The 20,675-nt window shown below is 39.5% G+C and overlaps 1 protein-coding gene across 1 annotated transcript in view; it reads right to left on the reverse strand.

Moving 5' to 3' along the window:
• VEGFC (vascular endothelial growth factor C) overlaps positions 1–12,301 on the reverse strand; it is a 116,929-nt gene extending 104,628 nt beyond the window's left edge. Inside the window, exon 1 of the mRNA XM_079141036.1 lies at positions 11,630–12,301. Coding sequence (XP_078997162.1) covers positions 11,630–11,776 — 147 coding nt within the window. The 5' untranslated portion in view covers positions 11,777–12,301. The remainder of the gene's footprint in view (positions 1–11,629) is intronic.
• Positions 12,302–20,675: the final 8,374 nt, after the last annotated feature.

Genomic DNA, 20,675 nt, shown 5'->3' on the forward strand with positions numbered 1-20,675 from the left:
TGGTCACTTCAGTTAAAAGAAAATCAAGACCATCTTCTTTAAGATTTCAATCTAATCAATTTGCCAAATTTAGTCACTCTTTGTGTGTGAGGGGAGGAACTCAGGGTGGGGGTAACAGAGCTGATCTGAGCATAAACAAAGAGAAAGGGATTTTCTTGGTGAAAGTTTACAAGGCCATTACCAACACATCTTTTTAAGTAATGTAATTGTTTGCCATTTCAGAAAAGGCACTAAACCTCTGACCACTACTAGCCTGAGAAGGCAGATAGTAGTCAGCTCCCCACACCCCTAGCCAGTTCCCAGGAGGGAGAAGTGTTGATCTGAGTGGCACTCATAAATTTTTTCCCCATAAACTGTTCATCCTTTTCCAGTATCTTAGCAAGCTGGAGCCAGACATATGAATTTCATGAATACTCCTGTATGTACAAGATAATATTAAATGAAAAATGTTACTTTAATCCTGTTTCCACCCCCCCCCAAAAGCACAGCACATTTATTAGAAAAGAAAGTTTGTGTGAGACTGAAATATTACTGTGAAAAAAATCACTTCACAAAATAATTTAAATCTGAATACTGTATAACTAGGGAAGTGTAACAGCACTTCAATATAAAGTTTCATTTCATGTAATTATATATAGTTCCAATCCAATCTGCACGTTGATGTATATGGATACTGCAGGATTATCTAATGTTTATTTGTGCACATATTGCCTGAGTGTCAGGCCTTTGTTCCAGATACAGTGAGAAAAATTCTGTTTAGAAATATGATCAAAAGTTCCTAAAATACTCCAACTAACATCTGTACTGGAATCCTAAGGAAGTGAACACTTTCAAGATGTTATTCAATTAAAAAATATGTTGTTCAAGAGCTGGGAATGGTGTACACCACTTATTTTTAATTCCTTTTTCCTGTCTACTCACATCCCTTCAGTGCTCAGCTCCATAAAGTGTTGAGCACATGGAGACCAAGCAATTCATAGCACTGATTGGCAAAATGACAAAGAGAACCATCAAACGAGACCACTGCAGTACTTTAAGTAAATTAGAGAATCCAAGTAAAGCAGATAAGCCCTCGGAGAAGGAAAGCATCCTCTCCGAGATACCCCCATGAGGGGATATAGTTTGCTAGGTGCCATTGAGAACAAGCGTACCAAAGGGGCGATGCAATCACATTTTTCAGACAAATTTACCCAGGTTTAACGCTTATATGTAACTTTCTACCATTAAAAGTTCTTTTTAAAAAAATATTCTTCAATGAAAGGCTATTTGTAAATTTTAGGTATTCTGCAATGATTTCATTGTAAATTTAGAATGTATATATTTCTGTTGAGAAGACTCAACAGAATGGGAGAATGTTTACATATTGAAGCAGCAACATCAGCATGTTTCATCAACAGATATTTTAAATCTGAAAAGTGCTTAAGCTTTGAATGCATTCAGGATGAGTTCATATGTAATTATCTGGCATTATCAGTGATACGCAAATGATCGAAGTATGAACACTTTAGGTGATTAGGTAATGCCCCTTATACTAGATTGCTTGGTTTGGTGTTCCATGGCCAGAGTTAACACCTTCCAGGACAAGAACAAACCCAGGTACCCAGCACAGGTGAACTCATGCACTAAACAACTATAATATGTATCTAGCCTCCATATACTGAATGATTAAACATGCAATATTTCCTCCAACTGCCTCAAAATCAAACATTAATACTATATCCTCTTATTCTAGAAATCAGAAAAATTATCAGTAAGCTTATAATAAAAATATGTAACAACTTACTTTTGCAAAGTACTATAGAATCAGTTAGTTCACCTACCAAGGGAACATGCTGATTTTTTTTTTTCTAATAATGAATCCTATTCATATAACAAAATTTTTTAGAAAGATAAATGTACACCATAATCCATACAATCTTAGGAAGTAGGCATTAATTACTGTCTTCATTTTACATGTAAAGAAACACAAAGAAGCTAAGTAGTTTGTGCACAGTCACACAGGTGGTAAGTAGCACTGGCAGGATGTGAATATACCCAGATTGTGAAAACAGAAAGTATTTCAGCGCCTGTGTTCTAAAGCACCACACCGCATCTCTACCTAAACAGTTATGTCACTGAACCAAGCTACAGTTATATAACTGAAACAAGCAAAAAAAGAAAAAAGATTATTCTTCCAAGTACCGTCATAGGTAATATAAAGTACATAGGATCTGAAGTCAGGAAAAGGCTAGCCTTAACCACTCATGACTGAATGCATTCTTTACCGATGCGGAAAAGGAAGAGTGGTGACAAGCTAGATGGTAAAAAGAAATTACAAAATAAAGATCTAAAAATCCTCTAAAACTACAGAAGTCACAAAGCACATTTTTTCTGATTTACAAGATATTCATTTCCTCTCTAAATACCCAAACATAGGCAAGTGTTGAAGCTGAACTCAAAGAGAAGTACGCCTTTTAAATGCTTCAGTACTGCTCCTTGTATAAGGTTGACATCTGAATATTTCCTCTTCCAAGTATATCTATTTTCTACTAGATGTCTAGAGTTGAAGTAAATTTTTCTACATTAAATTTTTTAATAACAATAGATACAAAGTAAGCCATTTATTATGTTTATTCCCCACCCTGTCTTTCTAATTTTACTGTTAGCAGGAATACTTTCAGTTTGGTTTGGATATGAGGTTTCCCCCAAAAGCTCCTGTTAATGCAGGAATGTTTGGAGGTGAAAAGATGGAATTATAGAGCTGTAACCCAATCATTCCATCCTGGTTTGAATGAACTGACTGGCTCGTAACTATAAGCAAGTGGGGCAGGGCCAGAGGAGGTGAGTCACTGGGGACATGCCCTGGAAGGGTGCATCCTCCTGTAGCCCCTTCTCTCTTCTCTCTCTCTGCTTCCTCACTGCATCATAAGTTGAGTGCTTTCCTCCACTGGGCCCTTCCACCATGATATTCTGCCTTACCTCAAGCCCAGAACAATGGAGTCAGTCATCTATGAATGTGACCTCTGAAACTGTAGGCCCCAAATGAGCTTTTCCTCCTCCAAAGTGTTTTTGTTGGATATTTTGATCATAGCAACACAAAAGCTGACTAAAGAACTTTAAAGCAAAATTTTCAAAAAAGGAATTTCTAAGACACTTAAGGATTAACTCTTTGTTTTTAACTGCCAGTTGACTTATACCTCAGTGTGGAGAATCCAGTCTTGTACGCTTCAGAAATTTCTTTAACGTTTGGTTTCAATGAATTGTCAAAAAATACTTAGCCATGCAAGAAAGAACACATAACCCATGGTTGCCAGTTTAAAGAACTCTTAAGAGGTGAAAGATGTTTGGTGTGTGTGTGTGTGTGTGTGTGTGTGTGTGTGTGTGTGTGTGTGTGTGTGTTTGCGTGTGTGTATCTAAGCATGACCACTGTTTATACTGCTTGCTCTGTTTGGAATGCAAATCATGATAGCAAAGTTGTCTGTTATTAATATTTTTATAAATGTATCCAGATCACAGAGTAATTGGTGTTTACATGAGTCAAAAGTAATCACCACTGTAATCATCAGAAATCAGGGGCATATAGAGGAGTTCAAATACCACACGTGGGTGGTCATGGAACTCATGAGAAAGATAGTCACTGATAGACTCATGGAACCCAGAATTAAAATGGCTTCTAGTTGGTTTATTTTGACACTTTTGAGCAAATTAAATTTTTTTTTGCAGTGCTGGGGACTGAACCCTGGGCCTTGTGCTTACAAGGCAAGCACTTCACCAACTGAGCTATCTCCCCAGCCCTCAAATTAAACTTCTTAGACCCCATTTTGAGTGTCATATTCAAGGATCTGTGATGGTCCTGTTGCTTTAGCCCAAACTCAGAGTTGCTCTTTGGATTCTCACACTCCACAATGTCCTGTTTCCCTTAAAGATCTTGACTCTTCAGTGAAAGGGTCCCTTCCCAGGTTTCTAAACACCATTATTACTTTTGTAATTCGTTGTCACTTTTCAATATTCAAAACAATCCTCCCTTCCCCATTTCTGTCATCAGCATCTACTCATTTTTTTTTTTTCATTTAATCTGGTATCACCTCACTTCTACCAGGCCTGCCCAAGCCACAACCAGAAGCCTACCCTACAATTGATGGTAACTCATGAAACTCTTTCACAAAAATATTTTATATGGCCTGCATTTAGAGTTCAATTCATTTATGGCATTTTTAATTAGTAAATTTGGTGTTTCTCAAAAATGATCATAAACTTGCTATTGACAAGAATCACCCACTCCACATTTTTTTACATCACTCATCACATTATAATTTCCTGCTTTGAATTGAAGCTGCCATTAATGAGAATTAATTACAGTGCCCTGAATTGAAGGAGACTTAAATATGAGAATATGGATTGGTAAGCACATAAACGTGGTATTAATGGACACAGTGTGAGAGTTAGGAGCACCTACAACACCTCCTTCTTGAGGTCCTCAATTTCCTTTTTCTCCCCCTTCCATCCAGTCCCTGAGAAAGGCCTCAGAAAACAAAAGGCCTACAATCCAAACACTAATCCTAAACCCTTGGAGTACCTGAATCTCGGATGCCAGAACTTTTAAGTAACCCAGTGTGTGCGCACTTTAATATTCAACACCCCCCAACCAGCAGGATCTATAGCAACATCTCATAAATAAATATGCTTCTGTTTCTTCAAAAAAGTTTAGAAATATTTAAACTTATAGGATAAATGAAGATTATAAACAGTAGTATGTCAAGTCAGGCTAGTGTTATAGCACCAAATAATTTATGGAAATGAGCTTTTGGATTTCATAATTATGAAAAGAAAAAAAAGAAAAAGGGTTGTAGATCCCTTCCAATACTTGGAAGCCCCAAGGATACTATCAGTATAAGGAAACAGTAGGAAACCATTAGCCAAATGTATTTTAAGATACCTCCTGGATTCCTTCTATCATGGATGCCCAATAAAGCAAATCAACACAATCTCTGAGCTCTTAAACTATAAACTCTGAAAAAATAAATAAATTGAGGATAGGAGCAACTCAAACAATTTCCATAAGTAAATTTCAGAAGAAACAATCTCACAGACATACTTAACATACTTATATGTTAAAATTTAGAATTACATTATTTATCAAACTCTTTAGCATCCCTCGTTGTTCAAAATTCTCCGCTTACATTTTTTTTTCTAACTTGAAAAAAATCCAGGATACCTGAATGTGAATTTACAAATGTGAACTTACCAATATGTACGTTTAACAAATGGTTGGCCAATATAGTGCCTACAGTATGCATGTCTGCCAGGAATATCGTAACTGGAAAAAGATGAAACAGTGTATGATCAGAAGTTTGCAGAGGTGTAATGACTCTGCCAACTAAAGTCTTTCTTTCCAAATCCACTTATTTGTGAAAGGTCATTTGGCATAGGTAAAATTACAGTCTTTCACTGAAGTTACATTAGCGCAACTTAGAAAAACTGCTTAATAACTGTCAGAAATTCACGTTAAGCTCCTAGCTAAGGAGTTATTCTTTCAATAATTCCCATAAATCAGGTCATTCACAATCTATCTCTAGTCAAAGGGGTAGCATGTGGTAAAGTCTGGAAGAAAGTCCACATTCATTGTCATTTGTTCCATTATAGGGAATCTGGCCCTAAGCAGCTTTCACAGGAGAGTCCTACATGTTGAGCAATACACTTCTCTCTGCTTTCTTGCACATTCCTGCAAAGTGCAGGGAAGGAGCTGCAGAGGAGCTGAAAGGAGAATAGATCATAAGTCTTTCACCAACCCAAAAGGCCCAAACCTATCACCACATTTCTCTAAAATGTTCTCTCAATGTTGCAAAAGTGTTTTTAAAAGAAAAAAACAAAAACTGTCCTTGATAGTTGTTCAGTCATCTGAGTCTTAGATCCATCATTCTTAATGATACCTAACCTATACCTCATGGAAGTATAATGAAAAACAAAATGAAGTTGGAAGACCCTAGCAAGGTGCATAGCACAGGCAGCTACTTAGGATGCTGCAGCTCATTATTTAAACTCCGACTCTCAATATACAGAGGAATGGAGGGTACCTGGGGGATCATCTGAACCTTCATGGAGCTGCTGAAGGCAAGAATAGTGCTGGGGGTACAAAAGGGTCTCCCTCCCTCTTCTCACACCAGCAACTGTGTCCCCCAGTTAAGAGCTGAGAGAAGCCTCCAGGTAGGCCCACAGTGAAAACAAGGAAGCCAAGAGCTCCTTCTCAAGAACCTCAAATCTGCCACTCTGCACTCTTCTCAAATAAATTTAGAAGGACAAGAAGAGCAACCCAGTGCTCTTTTTTTTATTTTATTTTATTTTATTTTTTTATTGTAAACAAATGGGATACATGTTGTTTGTCTGTACATGGGTTAAAGGCATACCATTTGTATAATATTACTCTGCCATAAAGAATGATAAAATTATGGCATTTACAGGCAAATGGATGAAATTGGAGAATATCATGCTACGTGAGATAGGCCAGTCTCAACCCAGTGCTCTTAAAGATATTTGACTGAGATCAGTAGTTAACGGCTTCCTGAAGCAGTTTTGATACTATCTCATGACAAACTGGCGACCGGTTCAGGAGAAGAAATACGAAGAAGTGGAAGCCAAAGTGACAGAACTGAGCTTTTTATGTCCATATCCACATATGGCCAGCATCACTTGAACTAACATTAGAAATCTAAGAGAGGAGATTGACAAAAACACTTAACTGTACGCTTTGAGGAAAATTATAAATACAGCAGTTATAGGCCAGCTATTAAAGAATCAGATACTCCGGGGAAAAGGACATGGATCCAATCCTTCCCTTATACAATCTTTTCCCCTCCTCAGAAAGGGGATTTTAGGAAGTCAAACTCTGAGCCTCTAACATAAATTGTACAGTGAAGCAAAAACAGTTTAAAGGTTTCCTCTTCCACAATCATTTCACATTTCCTTAATCTTGAACCTCCTTTAACCTCCTTTCTAAAGATTGATTGCTGGGGGGGGGGGGGGGGGGGATTCCTACCTAGTAGAAGGATGAGTACTGCAAGACAAAGCACAGAAAGGCCTCCAACTAAATGACCAAAAATTACAGGCACATTTGTGGAATTCTCCTTAAACAAAATTTAACTCTTCATCTTTAATGTAGGATAACAGGACAGGCATTCTTTTAATTTTCCCATAGGAATTTTCCTATCACCTGTCACATTCCCAAATATTTTAAGTATATTATACAGTTCATGTTCTGTTGATCCTAGATAGTTATTTCCCTTTAATGGAATGTAAATTTGTAAAGTCTACTTTGTTTCTGTAAAGATGTCCTATTGTCTAGTAAATACATGATTTATGGAAGAATGCTGTCATCATCCACTATCCATCCATGAATACCAGTCTCTTTTTTGAAATACCCTAATTCTACGAGTAGAACTAACATGTTCCTATGATTAAAACATTGAGACCAGGGTTAATTCCCCACCTCCCTTAACTCTCACGTTGGTCAGTCACCAGATCTATGGCTTCTTTCTTGTTAACAGCTCCATCATCTGGTCCCTCTACCAACACTCTGCTCAGACTCTTCATCACTTCCCATTTAGACTATTTCTGTTGCTTCTTAACTGGACCATCTCCACCAGTAAAAGTTCTAATGACCTCTAATCAATCCGAGGAATAATTTCAAGAGTCTTCTTACTATGTTATTCAGTCGGCTGGCTCATGATTATCCCTCTCTGACCCATAGCATGAAGTTTAGACTGCTTAAACTAACTCAGGCCCAAATCAGTAATGATCCTAATTATGTCTTGTTTTAGCTTTTTCGCTGCTGGGACTAAAACATCTGACCAGAACAATTTTAAAGGAGGAACATTTATTTGAGGGCTCACGGTTTCAGAGGTCTTAGTCCACAGAAGGACGGCTCCATTCCTGAGGGCTCAGGTGAGGCTGAACATCATGGTGGAAGAACACAGCAGAGGAAAGCAGCTCACATCATCAGGAAGCAGAGACAGTCTCCACTCTCCAGACACAAAATATATGCCCCATAGCCATGCCCCAATTCCCACCTCCTCCAGCCACACCCTACCACTTCAATTAATCCCATTAGGGATTAATTCACTAATTGGGTTAAGACTCTTACAACCCAATCATTTCTCCTCTGAACCTTCTTGCATTGTCTCACATGTGAGCTTTTGGGGGACACCTCACATCCAAATCATAACATGTCTCTTAAGTTATTCTTACTTAAGTTTTCACTGTTAGCCTATCCAACCCTCAGCTCCAGTCAAAGTGTTCTACTTGTCTTCTCATTTTCTAATCCCATTCAAGAGATCAAATGGACTTCCAGTTTCGATGAACTGTCTGTTGGAAATTCACATCCAAGTTACAACTCAAGCTCTGTTCTCAGGTCAAGGTTCCCAGAGAATCCAGACCACACTGATGAGTCTCTCATCCAAACTAGAACACACACAGTGCTTTGGTACCAATTCCCTAACCAAGGGGCAATGCATTTCACAGTATTTTTGTTCACAAATCTTTATTTTATTTTGAGTTATTAATGCCGCAAAGACAGGAAAAATGGCATAAGTCTTTTACTATGCCCACACCTGATAGATTATTTTGCAAACTCAACAATTATATAATGGATATGATATAACAAATGAAATTAGTCATTGATGCACATCATAGATAAGTGCATATAATACTTTCATTGTGCATGACAATGACTTAGGATACTATTTTAAATGTATATTCCTAGATCCAAGCCAAGAGATTTGCTTAGTATCAGGTTGAGGGGAAAAAAAAAAAAAAAAAAAAAAAAACCCTAGGGAATTCTGATGCAGCTGGAGCTGGCACACAGATGGTAATTTGAGAAATGCTGCCCCTGATCTAGGTATCTAGGTATTCATACTTCCCATACAATCCACTACATTTATGGAGTAAAAGTTCCATAAATATACTTCATATGAAGTAATTCTTTCTTTTTTTGTCATAAACTGACTTCTTTCTTAAAATCAAACTCAATCCAACCACCCAGAGAGAACTCTACCTAAACTCTTATTGCAAATCACTAGATTTAGCATTCTAATGCTTTTTCTAGGTTTTGCAGTTTTCTTTAGTTTGATGAAAATTCAAACGCTTCCTCTTTTTTCCCCATCATATCCAGTTAATTTTACTTTTAACTTACTTTTCTGACATTGACAGTTTATACAAACATCTTTCAGAGAAACATTTTAGGACTTTTAATTAAATCATACAACCACCAATAATTAAAAAAGGGGAACCTACTAAATGCAAATAAAAGTCAAGAAATAAGATCTTGATTCCTTTTATGATTTTGCCTGCAACATTTTGTATGGCTTTAGGGACCACACAAAGGATTGGATGGCTAGCTTTGGTTCATAGCTTGTGAGTTGCTTCATATTAGTAAAATATTTTTGAAATTACTAAGTTAAGTGTTAATTACCAAAAATTTGCACCTATTGTGATCTGGTATATAAGGCATCTTTTATTTACTTTCTGAAATATCATGCTAGATTTTACTATTCATAGAAAATTAACAATTGGTTCCCCCTAGTTCTACCATGCCTTCATCTAAATGAGGTGCTTATATAGACAGACCACTAGGGAGAGACATGGAGTCTTTGGATCAGTCTTTGGATCAGTTACATCCAAGTTGCACAACAAGGACATAACAGTTTTACTGAAGGCATTAATGACACATAGCCTGTCAAGGCTATATTCGCCACTGGGGAACAGTTTAGTGCAGTGATAATACACTGCTAGGTGGAACTCATAGATTTAAAATTATGTTTCATGGTGTGAGAAAAGAATCCATATCACATACAGAATATCAGTCCTAATTCACCAAACAGAATATAAGAGATGGTTAAATATGAAAAGCAACAATTACCAACAAAAATGCACAGACGTTCAGCGAACGGAAAACTTTATTAATTCACCAATAAAGACAATTTTGAAAATTAAAATAAATTATGTTTACCCTCCCATTCCATACCTATACATAACAGGCCCCCCTCCCTCCCTCCTCACCCACCTCTGCAGAACATTCATTCATGACTGACCCACAGTTAGTGACTCTCATATAGGCTACTGGTTTATCAGGAAGTGCTTCTCATTTTACATACTGCATCACACTTTCTTACTATAAATCAAAGTAAGTTACCATAGGCAATGGAGAGGTGTTGCCTTGCTAAGTTATACTTAAATTGGTTTGACTGCTTGCAGACACAGAAAGTCAATAGATGTGACAAAATTCAAGGACTCAAATTACAGATGGCATTACTTGGTCCAATGCTACATTTTTGTGGTATTTAAAGACAGAAAGACATTCTCATTACTATAGTTGTAGTGATGTATTTGTGTTGAATTGCAATGCAAATAATGCACTGTTTTGCAACTTAATGTATATTGATTTCACTGAAAAAATTTTTTGTTGACTTCAATTATCAAAATACAAATTCCATTTTAATTTTTCCCAAAATTTGAAAGCAAAATAGTTAATTTTAAGTCTTAGTCTTCTTAGTCTTAAAGTGTATCTCAAAATATAACTGGAAGACAACTTAATTTCTCACATTCAGTATATGTTCATCAAAAAAGTCAATTGAAAGTTGAGAGCAACGTACCACTGGCACTTCTAACTTGTCATCAGTGGAAATAAACCACTGCAGTCTAGTTTCAGCTAGAGGTACTGCAAGTATTTAAAGTAAGACATCTCATAGTATGCGGAGTCCAAAACTTCAGGAGTTCAAGATCTCTATAAAACACGTTGTTATGAACTTTTTAGGTTAAAAACATATTTTTCGGAAGAGCGCAGTAAGAGGCAGATACAAACATCCTAACTCCTTTCTAAATATCAGAATGCCTTCAAAAGCATCTTAGCAACACTTTTAGGCAAAGGAATAAACACCTCTTATTTAAAAGCAAACTAAATAAAATGACTCAAACAACAAAAAGACAACTTAATTTTTAGTATCTCATGACCAGATTTTAGAAAAGCAGTTTATGAAGTTGAAAATATAAATCTTGTTTGATTACGATCTAAATGACTCTAACCTCCGATTAAAAGTCAAGTTTGATCCAACTTCAAGTGAACCCTGAAGTCTCAAGCCCTCAAGCCCAGGTCCTCAATTCCCTTACACTCTTTCCAAAATAGCGCACGGCGCCGGTGCTCCGCATACTATGAACACTTCAGGAAAATCAGACTCGGTTGACTGGTCATCCTTGCCCCAGATGCTGTCTGGAGCCCCACAGATCAGTCAGGGAAAGAAAGAGCATTTCCCGACCAGAATGAACTGCTCTCCTGAGCCACTCAAACTGGGCAGAGTTCCAGACCCCCTTGTTGCGCCAGCGGAGACCCCTTTGAAACTCTGATCCCTTATTACCAGATACCTCGCAGGGCCCTCCGCTTCTGTAACTTGCTTTCCTATCTAGTAATAACTTTCTATTTAAAAAGAAGAAAAACTTTTCTCCGAGGAGCGTGCACTGGGCTCAGTAACTTTGGATCCCCCCTTCACGAGGCTAGAGGGGTACACACACGCTTAGCTCTTCTGCGCAAGTTCTCAGCAAACTCGGCCCGCGGCCGACCGGTACCCCGGTCCCGGCCCCAGAGGGACAAGATCCGCGCACTTACCTTGACCTCGCCCCCGTCCGGCTCCGCGTCGGAGAAGCCAAGTCCCGACTCGAAGGCGGCGGCAGCGGCGGGCGCCTCGCGCGGACCCGGGAGCAGCGCAGCGGCGAGCAGGGAACACGCCAGAGAGAAGAAGCCCAGCAAGTGCATGGTGGAAGGACCGGTCCGCTAGCGGGGCCAGGGGTGGGGGCGCGGGCGCCCCTGCGAGGCTGAAGTCCCCTCCTCGTCCCCTTTCCCCCGATTTCCTCTCGGTGACCCCCCTGGGCGAGCCGGAGGCGGCGGGCGCGGGTCCGGGGCTCTGCGTTCCCAACTTTGCAAGTCGCTCTCCCAGCCGGTACCGGGGAGAGGCGACGGGTGTCAGGTAAAAGCCTCACAGGAAACCGGACATCCGAGCTCCCCTCATTCGGAGCCGGCGAGGTGAAGCGAGGGCGAGGGAGGACGGCTCCTCGGTTCGCGTTTTTGTTTTTGCCTTTTGCAAAAGAGGGGGGGAAAGCCCAAACACCCCGTAATGTTCAACTCCTCCAGAGCCACCAGAGCCCTTGTCCCCTTCCTCCCTCTCCTCCCTCCCCTTCTCCGAAGTGAGGCGAGCCGCACAGTGGGAGCTGCGGGAGAGGCGGCGGCGGCGGTGCGGGTGGCGCGAGCGGGGCGGCGGGGCGCCCGGCGGCGGCGGCGGCGAGGCCCGGGAGCGCCGCGGCGCACGAGCCTCCAGTGCGCGCGGGGCTGAGCGGCGGCAGTGGCGGCGGCGGCGGCGGCGGCGGCGGCGGCGGCGGGCGCAGGGGCAGGGCATGACTGATGCGCCCTCTGCCTGCGCTTATGTGAGAGAAAGCGGCCGAGGGAGGGAGCGTGCCGAGCCCGGGCTGCCCTCCCCTCTCACTTTCCCTCGGAAGCTCTCTCCCTGCGGCTCCCCACTTCCCTCGCCTCCTCCCGGGCGGCCCCACCTCCTTCCCGCTCCCCGGCTTTTCCTTCCCTCCCCTCCTGGGAGCGGACGGCCGGAGGTGCAAGTTCATCCTTGGGGCGGGTGATTCGTGGGACCAGCCTAAGAGGTCACTTCACCACTCTCGGCAAAGTTGGAGCGAGGAGAAAGTAGGTATCATGAGTAGAAAAGAGCCGACCCTTTGTCCTTGTCAGCCCCCAGGCTCTTGTCCTATTCCAGGCACGCCTGGTCCTCAGCGACCCTAGCAGATTTACAAGAGAGTTCTAAAAGTTTCAGGAGAAAGTCATCACTATGGCGGAGACCCAACCGGACCTTGGAAAACGCATCCCCCCCCCCACCCCCCACACACACACTTTGTTTTTTTTTCTGGGTAACTTGAAGATGCCTGGTGAAGCAAGAACAACAGGACTTCACAGACTGCAGAGTAGCCTGTTGGGATAGATGCTAATGGCCGTTTTAAAATCCTAAACTTCTGGCAGATAGAGAGAAAGACCAGAACTTTCCTGAAGAACCAAAAGACGCAGAGTCAATTTCTGCAACAAAATGGGTTAGCAAGAGAAACTGAATGATGAAGAGAAGCTCCTGATAAACATTATAGAAAGCCATGACATCTGCAGAGAAGTGACAGCATTTACCCATCAGAAAAGTACCCAGGGCCTGTGATGCTGGTGGCACTAGCAGTCCCCTAGCAAGGTGGGGAAGTTGTAGAGGATCTAGGTAAGGAGTTTTGACAGCGTGCAGAACATGAAAATTTCACTTTTGTTCCCAAACCACATTAAATATGCTAATCTTATAGGTTCCGAAAATCTTAGATGGTGAAGAGACTTCCTTATGTGATTTAGATCTTTAGAACACTTGGAACTCTCCTTATCCATCATTTATTTGAAGACTTAAATACCTTCAACAACAGGAAACCCTCTGCTATGTGTGATTGTCCATTTCCTTAGTTGAAGGTCAATATTGTTGAAGTGTTTCCTTGTGTCTATTACTTTTGATTTCTGGAGTTTTTACATGATAAAACTAATCTACCACATATAAGTTCCTCAGATATTTTCAAAATACCACTCATGTTCTCACTATGCTAGCTCTCCTCCCAGCTAAATATACTTTTCCACTAGATGACAGCTCCACTTTCTCATAAAGCATACTGCTCAGAACATGGCTCAGTACTTAACGTGTTCCAATAAACATGCAGAAAAGGCTCTTCCTTGTGCAGACAGAACATATTTGTTGATATAGCCTTGGATCAAGTTTACTTTCTGGCAGCCAAGTCCGAGTGTTGACTCAAACTGAAAGATTGGGGCTTTGAAGGAGGACCCAGTCTTGTCCTGACTCCATTTTGCTCCTCTAGCCTGTTCTTCTCAGATATTGCTCCTCCTCAGAAATTCCAGGAACGCGAAACTTGCAGACACATCACCCCATCATATGAACAGAGGCTGCCCCTCAAGCAGGAGCAATTATTTCATGAGGGACCAAATTGTTCCCTCCCCAAGTAACAACTATTTTCCCAGCACTAACAAGACTCCATATAACCAGACCTGTGATCAGCTGGACCACAGTTTTACAAAGATTGCTTGATCGTGCATCCCTCTTGCCCTCTGTTCCTACTTCTTCACTTATATATTCCTGGAGCTATTTTCAGTACCAAGAAGACATGGCTTTGGAGATTAGTCTCCATTTCTTCCCAGTGTAGTCACATTAAAAAAACTTCTTCCCTTCTCCACTGCCACTTATCTCTCTGATGGAACTCTCCAGTCCACAGGTGACCGAATCTGGTCTGTTGGGATCCCCAGACTTAGGCCTCTGCCCTAGGATTCCAGTAGCAAAACTACTCCATCAAGTTCCTCTATAATTTTCATGCATACTGCTCTGTGCTCACATCTGCACTAACTTGCATCCAGTATGGGCAGGGTCAGTTTTACTGTGCCCAAGTTTGAACTTTGTTATTTGTCTTTATGAAATTCACTCCTGTTACAGTAAGTCCATCATAACTTGTTGAGATTTTTGGGATCGCTACATTGTAAATCTATCACTTCTCTTTCTGTCTTCTTGCTATATACATATTTGACCAATTTGCTAGATTTGTCTTCAGAAATTGATAAAGCTATGGAAAGAGAAGAGCTAAGGATTGACTGGGATAATATTTAAATAGAAGTTGGAGTTACCTTGTAAACTTGCAGGAGTCCAATGAGTCTCAATGATGATTGCTTTTGTAATCACAATGATTTCAGCAACTCAGATTCTTGAGCCCATCACCAGAATCCAAATTAAACTGTTCTGAGGTAAGACTTGGACAGAAGGGTTCTAATAGGCAACCACAGTTGAGAAGCTCAATCATTTCCAACACCCATCTGGGCTTAGCATTGTGTAAATACTGCAAAATCAACAAATTAAAAATGTATCAAAATGTATTAGTTTGTTGAATAGAGCAGTAGCATATGCTTTTTTTCCTCTGAAAAATATTACCTTCCTACTACTATTCTTTTAAGTAAATGCTGCAAAGGTGAATGTGAGTTGAAAAAACAGTCTCTGAAAACAATATTGCATTAGGTTTTCAAGAATGTTTTAAAAGTAAAAAGGGGACAGTTGCTCAGGACTTTTATTTTTCTTACCACCTAGAAAATTCTTTATCCCACCTGCATATTATAAAGTTTAAGGAAGAAGCTGGGGTGTGACTCAATTATAATGTAGAAAGTTTGCCTGGGACATGTGAAGCACTGGAGTTTGATCCTCAGCACCACATAAAACTACTTAGGAAAAAAAAAAGTTTAAGAAGGGCCTTCTTCTGATTGTGAGTCTGCTTTAGTGTAAGACCTATTTTACAACAGTGCTTATAAACCAGTATTGGGGTTTTGTTCTTTTGTTTTGTTTGAGAGGAGGCATTGCTTTTGTTGTGGTGGTGGTTGTTGTTTTTCCAGAAAATAGTCTTCGGTCAGTGGAAACTGAGGAAAGAGGGTAAGGGAAGAGGGCTCCAACCAGAGTAACACCTCTTTCTATTTTACTTATTGGGTTTCTTCTTTCTTTGTTTGACGATGAATGACAATACTATGCCTACTGTACATTCTCTAATATCCACTTTGGTCATCTCATCTCATTTATTTTCTGATATCAGTTATTTCCTTATTTCCTTATTTTTTGGCTTCTTTAGGTTTGCTTTGTTGCTCTAATTCAAATTTTTCTTATAGAATGATCAGATCATTTGCTTTTCATCTTTTTAGTGGATGATGAATGTATTTTTAAAAAAAAAGTTTTGTTCTACATTCTGCCTTTCCTATTTTTTTTCAATTTTGATCTATATGGTTGTGTTTGACAATCAGTTGTAAATATATCCTAAATGCTTTATGATTCTTTTCTCTAAATTAAAACATTAGTAATTGGGTTTTTTTCTTTCCAGTTTACAGAGTTTTTGTTACTAATTTATATTTTTTATATTTAGTCATACTGCAAATGATTTTGATTTTAGAAATGCATCAGGGCTTTCTTTGTGGCCAAGTACATGGTTGATCATTTCAACTAATTCCATGTGTTCCTTCTTGGTTGGGTATTAATTTTGAGCTTATTCTTTGTTTTATTAAAATCTTTTGTAGGAGTGACTTTTAAAAATCTTCAATTATAATTGTTAATCTCTTTTTCTATTTGGTACTTTTTTGACCTTATTTTGAAACAAATTTGGTGCTATTTCATTTTGATCTAATTTTCCTTTTACTAGCATATAATCTCCAGCTTTGAAAGTCTGCTTTTTTCCCTATTGTAGACTTTGAGGATTAAGATCATTTCTGAACATGACTTAGATATATAGACCATTTGTGTCAGCATGACTTAGTTGTTTCTTTTGGGTAACAGGTAATTAAAAGCACTGTTTGCTTTGGGAAATGCCGGCAAATCAGTGTATTGAAGAAAATAGTAAATCTCACTCTGACCCACAGCCTGCATATCAATAACAATTTACCTATCAAGACCCTTGCTGAACTATGTGGACCAAACCTAAACTACTATATCATTAATTTTGCCCAGTCCTTTTCAGTGTCCCATTTGAAAGATCTACCTTAAAACTACTTGAGTCCAGATCCCAAAGACCTCAATTTTCTACCTCTGTCTTACCCTAAGACACTGCTAAGACTCTGTTAAAGTGATATTCTCCATTTGTGTGATCAATTCTGTCAAATGTAGCTTTTTCATCATTATTAAAATGTTTCCTGCTGATATTTGGGGCAGTTCAAAACAACCTGGAAGTCCCAGTGAGATTCTATCATATCTCCCTTAGTGCTCAAGCCCGAGACCCTCCATTCAGAAATATGCAAACCAGCTATGTCATTCAGTGCCCCTGCTCAGGGTGTCTCTCGGACTACAATCACAGGATACATCCCACATTAGATTTCAGTAACTATTTCTTTTCATTAAGCTATCACTGACCAGTGTATTTTGTCCCTTAAGATTCCCTGTCAGATCTCCTTCAATTATTTGATCAGATTTGAAAGTATTTATCCCTAATAGAAATCTTCTACATTATCAACAACATTGCTTTTTGTTAATGCTAGGGAATGGACAATAGGAAGTTCGTAAGAAAGAGAATAAGAATAGAGTTTGTTCAGTGAATTCATTGAGCCAACCCAAGTGCTAGATGCTTAGAAGGTGTCTCATCAGACTGACATTCACTGGATGAATATTGTCAAAAACTTTACTAAAAGCTTATAAAACTTTCTGAAGTCTTGTTTTGTCTTTGAGAAGCTGATTTTGAAAGAGATCTGTTGTCTAGACTTCCTCCCTTCCCAAAATTGCAGATTTACCAGATTTTCCATTGGAAATTGAATAGCCATTTGGTTAGGGAATCCAGCACATGAGGTGCACAAACAACTCATTTGATCAACTATTGCCAAACTTTTATGTATTTGTTTCAAACTAAACCAAGTTCAAGTCTCCTCCAAGACAAATTCCTGCTTCCTACATATATTTACACTGTAATACATGTGACTGTGTTTTAATGGCATAATTTTACCAACAGTAATTTAGAATTTTCAATGATTATTTGAATTTCTCATAAGAATAAAATTATTCATTTGAAAGGTGCTTTAGATATTGGCATCAGATCTTCTATTTTGCTCCACCATTATTCTCCCTCCCCACACAGTTTTCACAAGCCAGATTGTTAGTCTGCCAATGTCCTAGCCAGTAATTGGTCCAGATTGTTAGCCCACAAACCTCCTCGCCAGCCATTGGTCGGTTGTTACTAGCGCACGAAATGCAACTACTTAAGAATGGCTCCACCACCATTCTTTCTCTCTCTCTCCCATCCATCTGCATTCTCTCTCTCTCTCTCTCTCTCCGCTCTCCTCTCTCTCTCTCTCTCCTCACTCTCTCTCTCTCTCTCCCCACTCTCTCTCTCCTCCACATACACACATTTTCTCTTTCTCTCTCTCACCCTGTGGCAGACACTCTGCTGTCTGTCATTAGTAAAGTTGGAGTTAAATTCTACACATCGTTTGACCTGTATTTTATGATTGGTCTCAGAAAGCTTACAACAGAAATACAAATTCTACAATGGCCTTAGAGTTTCTTCCATACAAGAGAACTTTAAAAATATGAAAGGCATATTCTGCTTTAGATTTGCCCAAGTCACAACTTTAACCTTTAATCTTACTGTTCCTCTTCTCCCATCCTAGGTCCTTCATTGTCCCAATACTCTTTCTGACTAGCTTCCCTTTTTTTCTGGCCAACCAGAAAGTCTGAAAGTTCAAATGGCTACTAAAAGTAGCAAAGTCAGAATAAGCCCCTTGTGATGGATTTTAAACCCTGGTTGTAGTCTGAGCTGAGTCATTTTCAAAGACTTTTTAAAGTTAAAGTGGGGTAGGCATACATTTACAGAGAATTTTCATGGTTCTAGGAACATATAATTCAGGATTCCCCCATCTCTATGGATTGACTTACATGTGATTAGGACCTTCATATGAAATAAAATGGAATGAAAAAGGCAGTGTAAATACATTAAGTAATACGGAAGAGATTCCAAATCCCATGTTAATACCAGAAGAGTTTAGAAAATCCATAAAAACACAAAACTTTTGGAGGACTTCCATCAAAACAAACAAAGGGATGGCTATGTTGTAATCTGCAGGGTGATGTTTCTACACACCTTCAGAACTCATTCAGGTATAGATCTTGCAGCAGATGGAACCCCAGCTCTTGTCTTGCTTTCTCTGAATGACCTAAGGCAGAGAAATAGGAGATTTAATATACAAGTGAAAACTAGAATGAAAAGTAGTCCTCCTGCCAGGATTCCAGCACTCACCGAGCAAAATTAAAAAGGAAGGGAAGAAAACAATGAAGCTGCTCCATTGGGTATCAAGCACTCATTTTCCCATTGACTAGTAAACTCCCAAGGAAAGTCTAAATATTGAAGAATGTCCGTCTATATTTTTGTTTGATACAGACACAGTAGTACCAACCAAAAGCCCCATGAGTATCACACAACCTCTTCCTCAGAGTTAATCTTCTCACATGGCAACTATGTCTCATAATCCAGATCCTCCCCTCATTTCATCCTGGGACTGGAGAATAGTTACAGGGGAATATTTTTCAGACTGTTACTGGGGAATATTTTTTGTGGCATTGTCCCTGTTTTTCAGTATGAGAAGATCTGTTGAAAAAAAAAAAAAAAAAAGGCATGAGGATAAACTGCGTCACTTTCAAAATGACTCTGTGCTGTCAGTAGAGGCCTTCAGTTGAATCTTTGCAAACGTTTTTACATGAAATTACCAACTCAAAGACAAAATGATCATGGTACATTTATCAACATTGGTAGGAAAATTTTACTAAGGTTGCTGAAAACCTCTCTGGTGACATGTCCTATCTGCAACAGCATATGTCTATAAAGGTAGGATGTGAATAAGAGCTCACGTATCAAAAAATCTTTGGACACTTACAGTGGATTCCATACAGTTTTCCCCTTGCTATGGATTTTGGACAAATAGTCAGTGTTTGCTAATTTCCAAGGTAGAGTGAACCTTTTATTCCTGGAATGGTATGGTCTGACAGTAATAAAAATATTACTTGATTTGGGGCTTTTTTTTTCCAGCACTGGAATAGTTACTAGAGACCTTAGCAAAGCCTTACTGTTTATTCAGAAGTTTTATTGACCCTATCACCTTTAATCCTCCAGATAAGTGCAGAAAGCTAGTAGGATTTTAAAACTAAAATTAGTACCCATTGACCGGCCACAAGAACATATCACAAGTTTCCCTTTGAAGTTGAATATTTTTCCCCCAATTTCAGGATCTTAGTCCCTTTTCTATTGTTATAACCGAATAACACAGACTGGATAATTAATTTTTAAAGGAAAGAAGCTCATAATTCTGGAGTCTGGGAAGTCCAAGAATCTGGCACACTGGTATCTGGTGAAGCCTTCCTGCTTCGTGCATCAGATCATGGGGGAGGGCATCACATAGCCAGACAGAGCCAGTATGCTGACCCAGGTCTCTCACTCTTATAAAGCCACTCATGTTATGGAAGTTCTATGCTCATAGCCTCATTTAATCCTAATTACTTTCCAAAGGCCTCATCTGCAAATAGCATTAACATGTGAGTGTGTGGATTAAGTTTCCAACACATGAACTTCTGGGGGACACATCTGAACCACAGTAGTCTCATCCTTTGGGTAGACATGGCAAAGAACTACAAGCAATTCATGCAACATAGTGTTATCACAAAAAGGTCTGAGTTGCACTTCCTTCGCAGTCTCCCAAATAGCTTGTACATGACCTGAAAAACAAAGACTTTGTCATCTGGAAAAACAGCATAGAAGAAATCCCTAGGAACAACACTGGGAAGAAAGCGAAGGAAATTTTGACTAGAACAGTTATTAAATTGGAGGGAATAGATACCTGGACTCATGTTTCCCAGCTAAAAACAAACAAGGTTTAACCCACTGACAACAGGATTGACATTCTGTGAGATTTAAAATTAGGAATTACTGAGAATTGTTCAGAAGCACATGACCTTTGGAGGAAGGCATCTTCCACCACAAAATATATTTCCAGATGGCAACTGCAGGACATGGACAGCTTCCACCCAACACCTACAGATCTAAGTCTAAATTACTGGGGCCGCCATGACCACACT

This window comes from Sciurus vulgaris (genome assembly GCF_902686455.1).
Source record: "Sciurus vulgaris genome assembly, chromosome: 5".
Taxonomy (NCBI): Eukaryota; Metazoa; Chordata; class Mammalia; order Rodentia; family Sciuridae; genus Sciurus; species Sciurus vulgaris.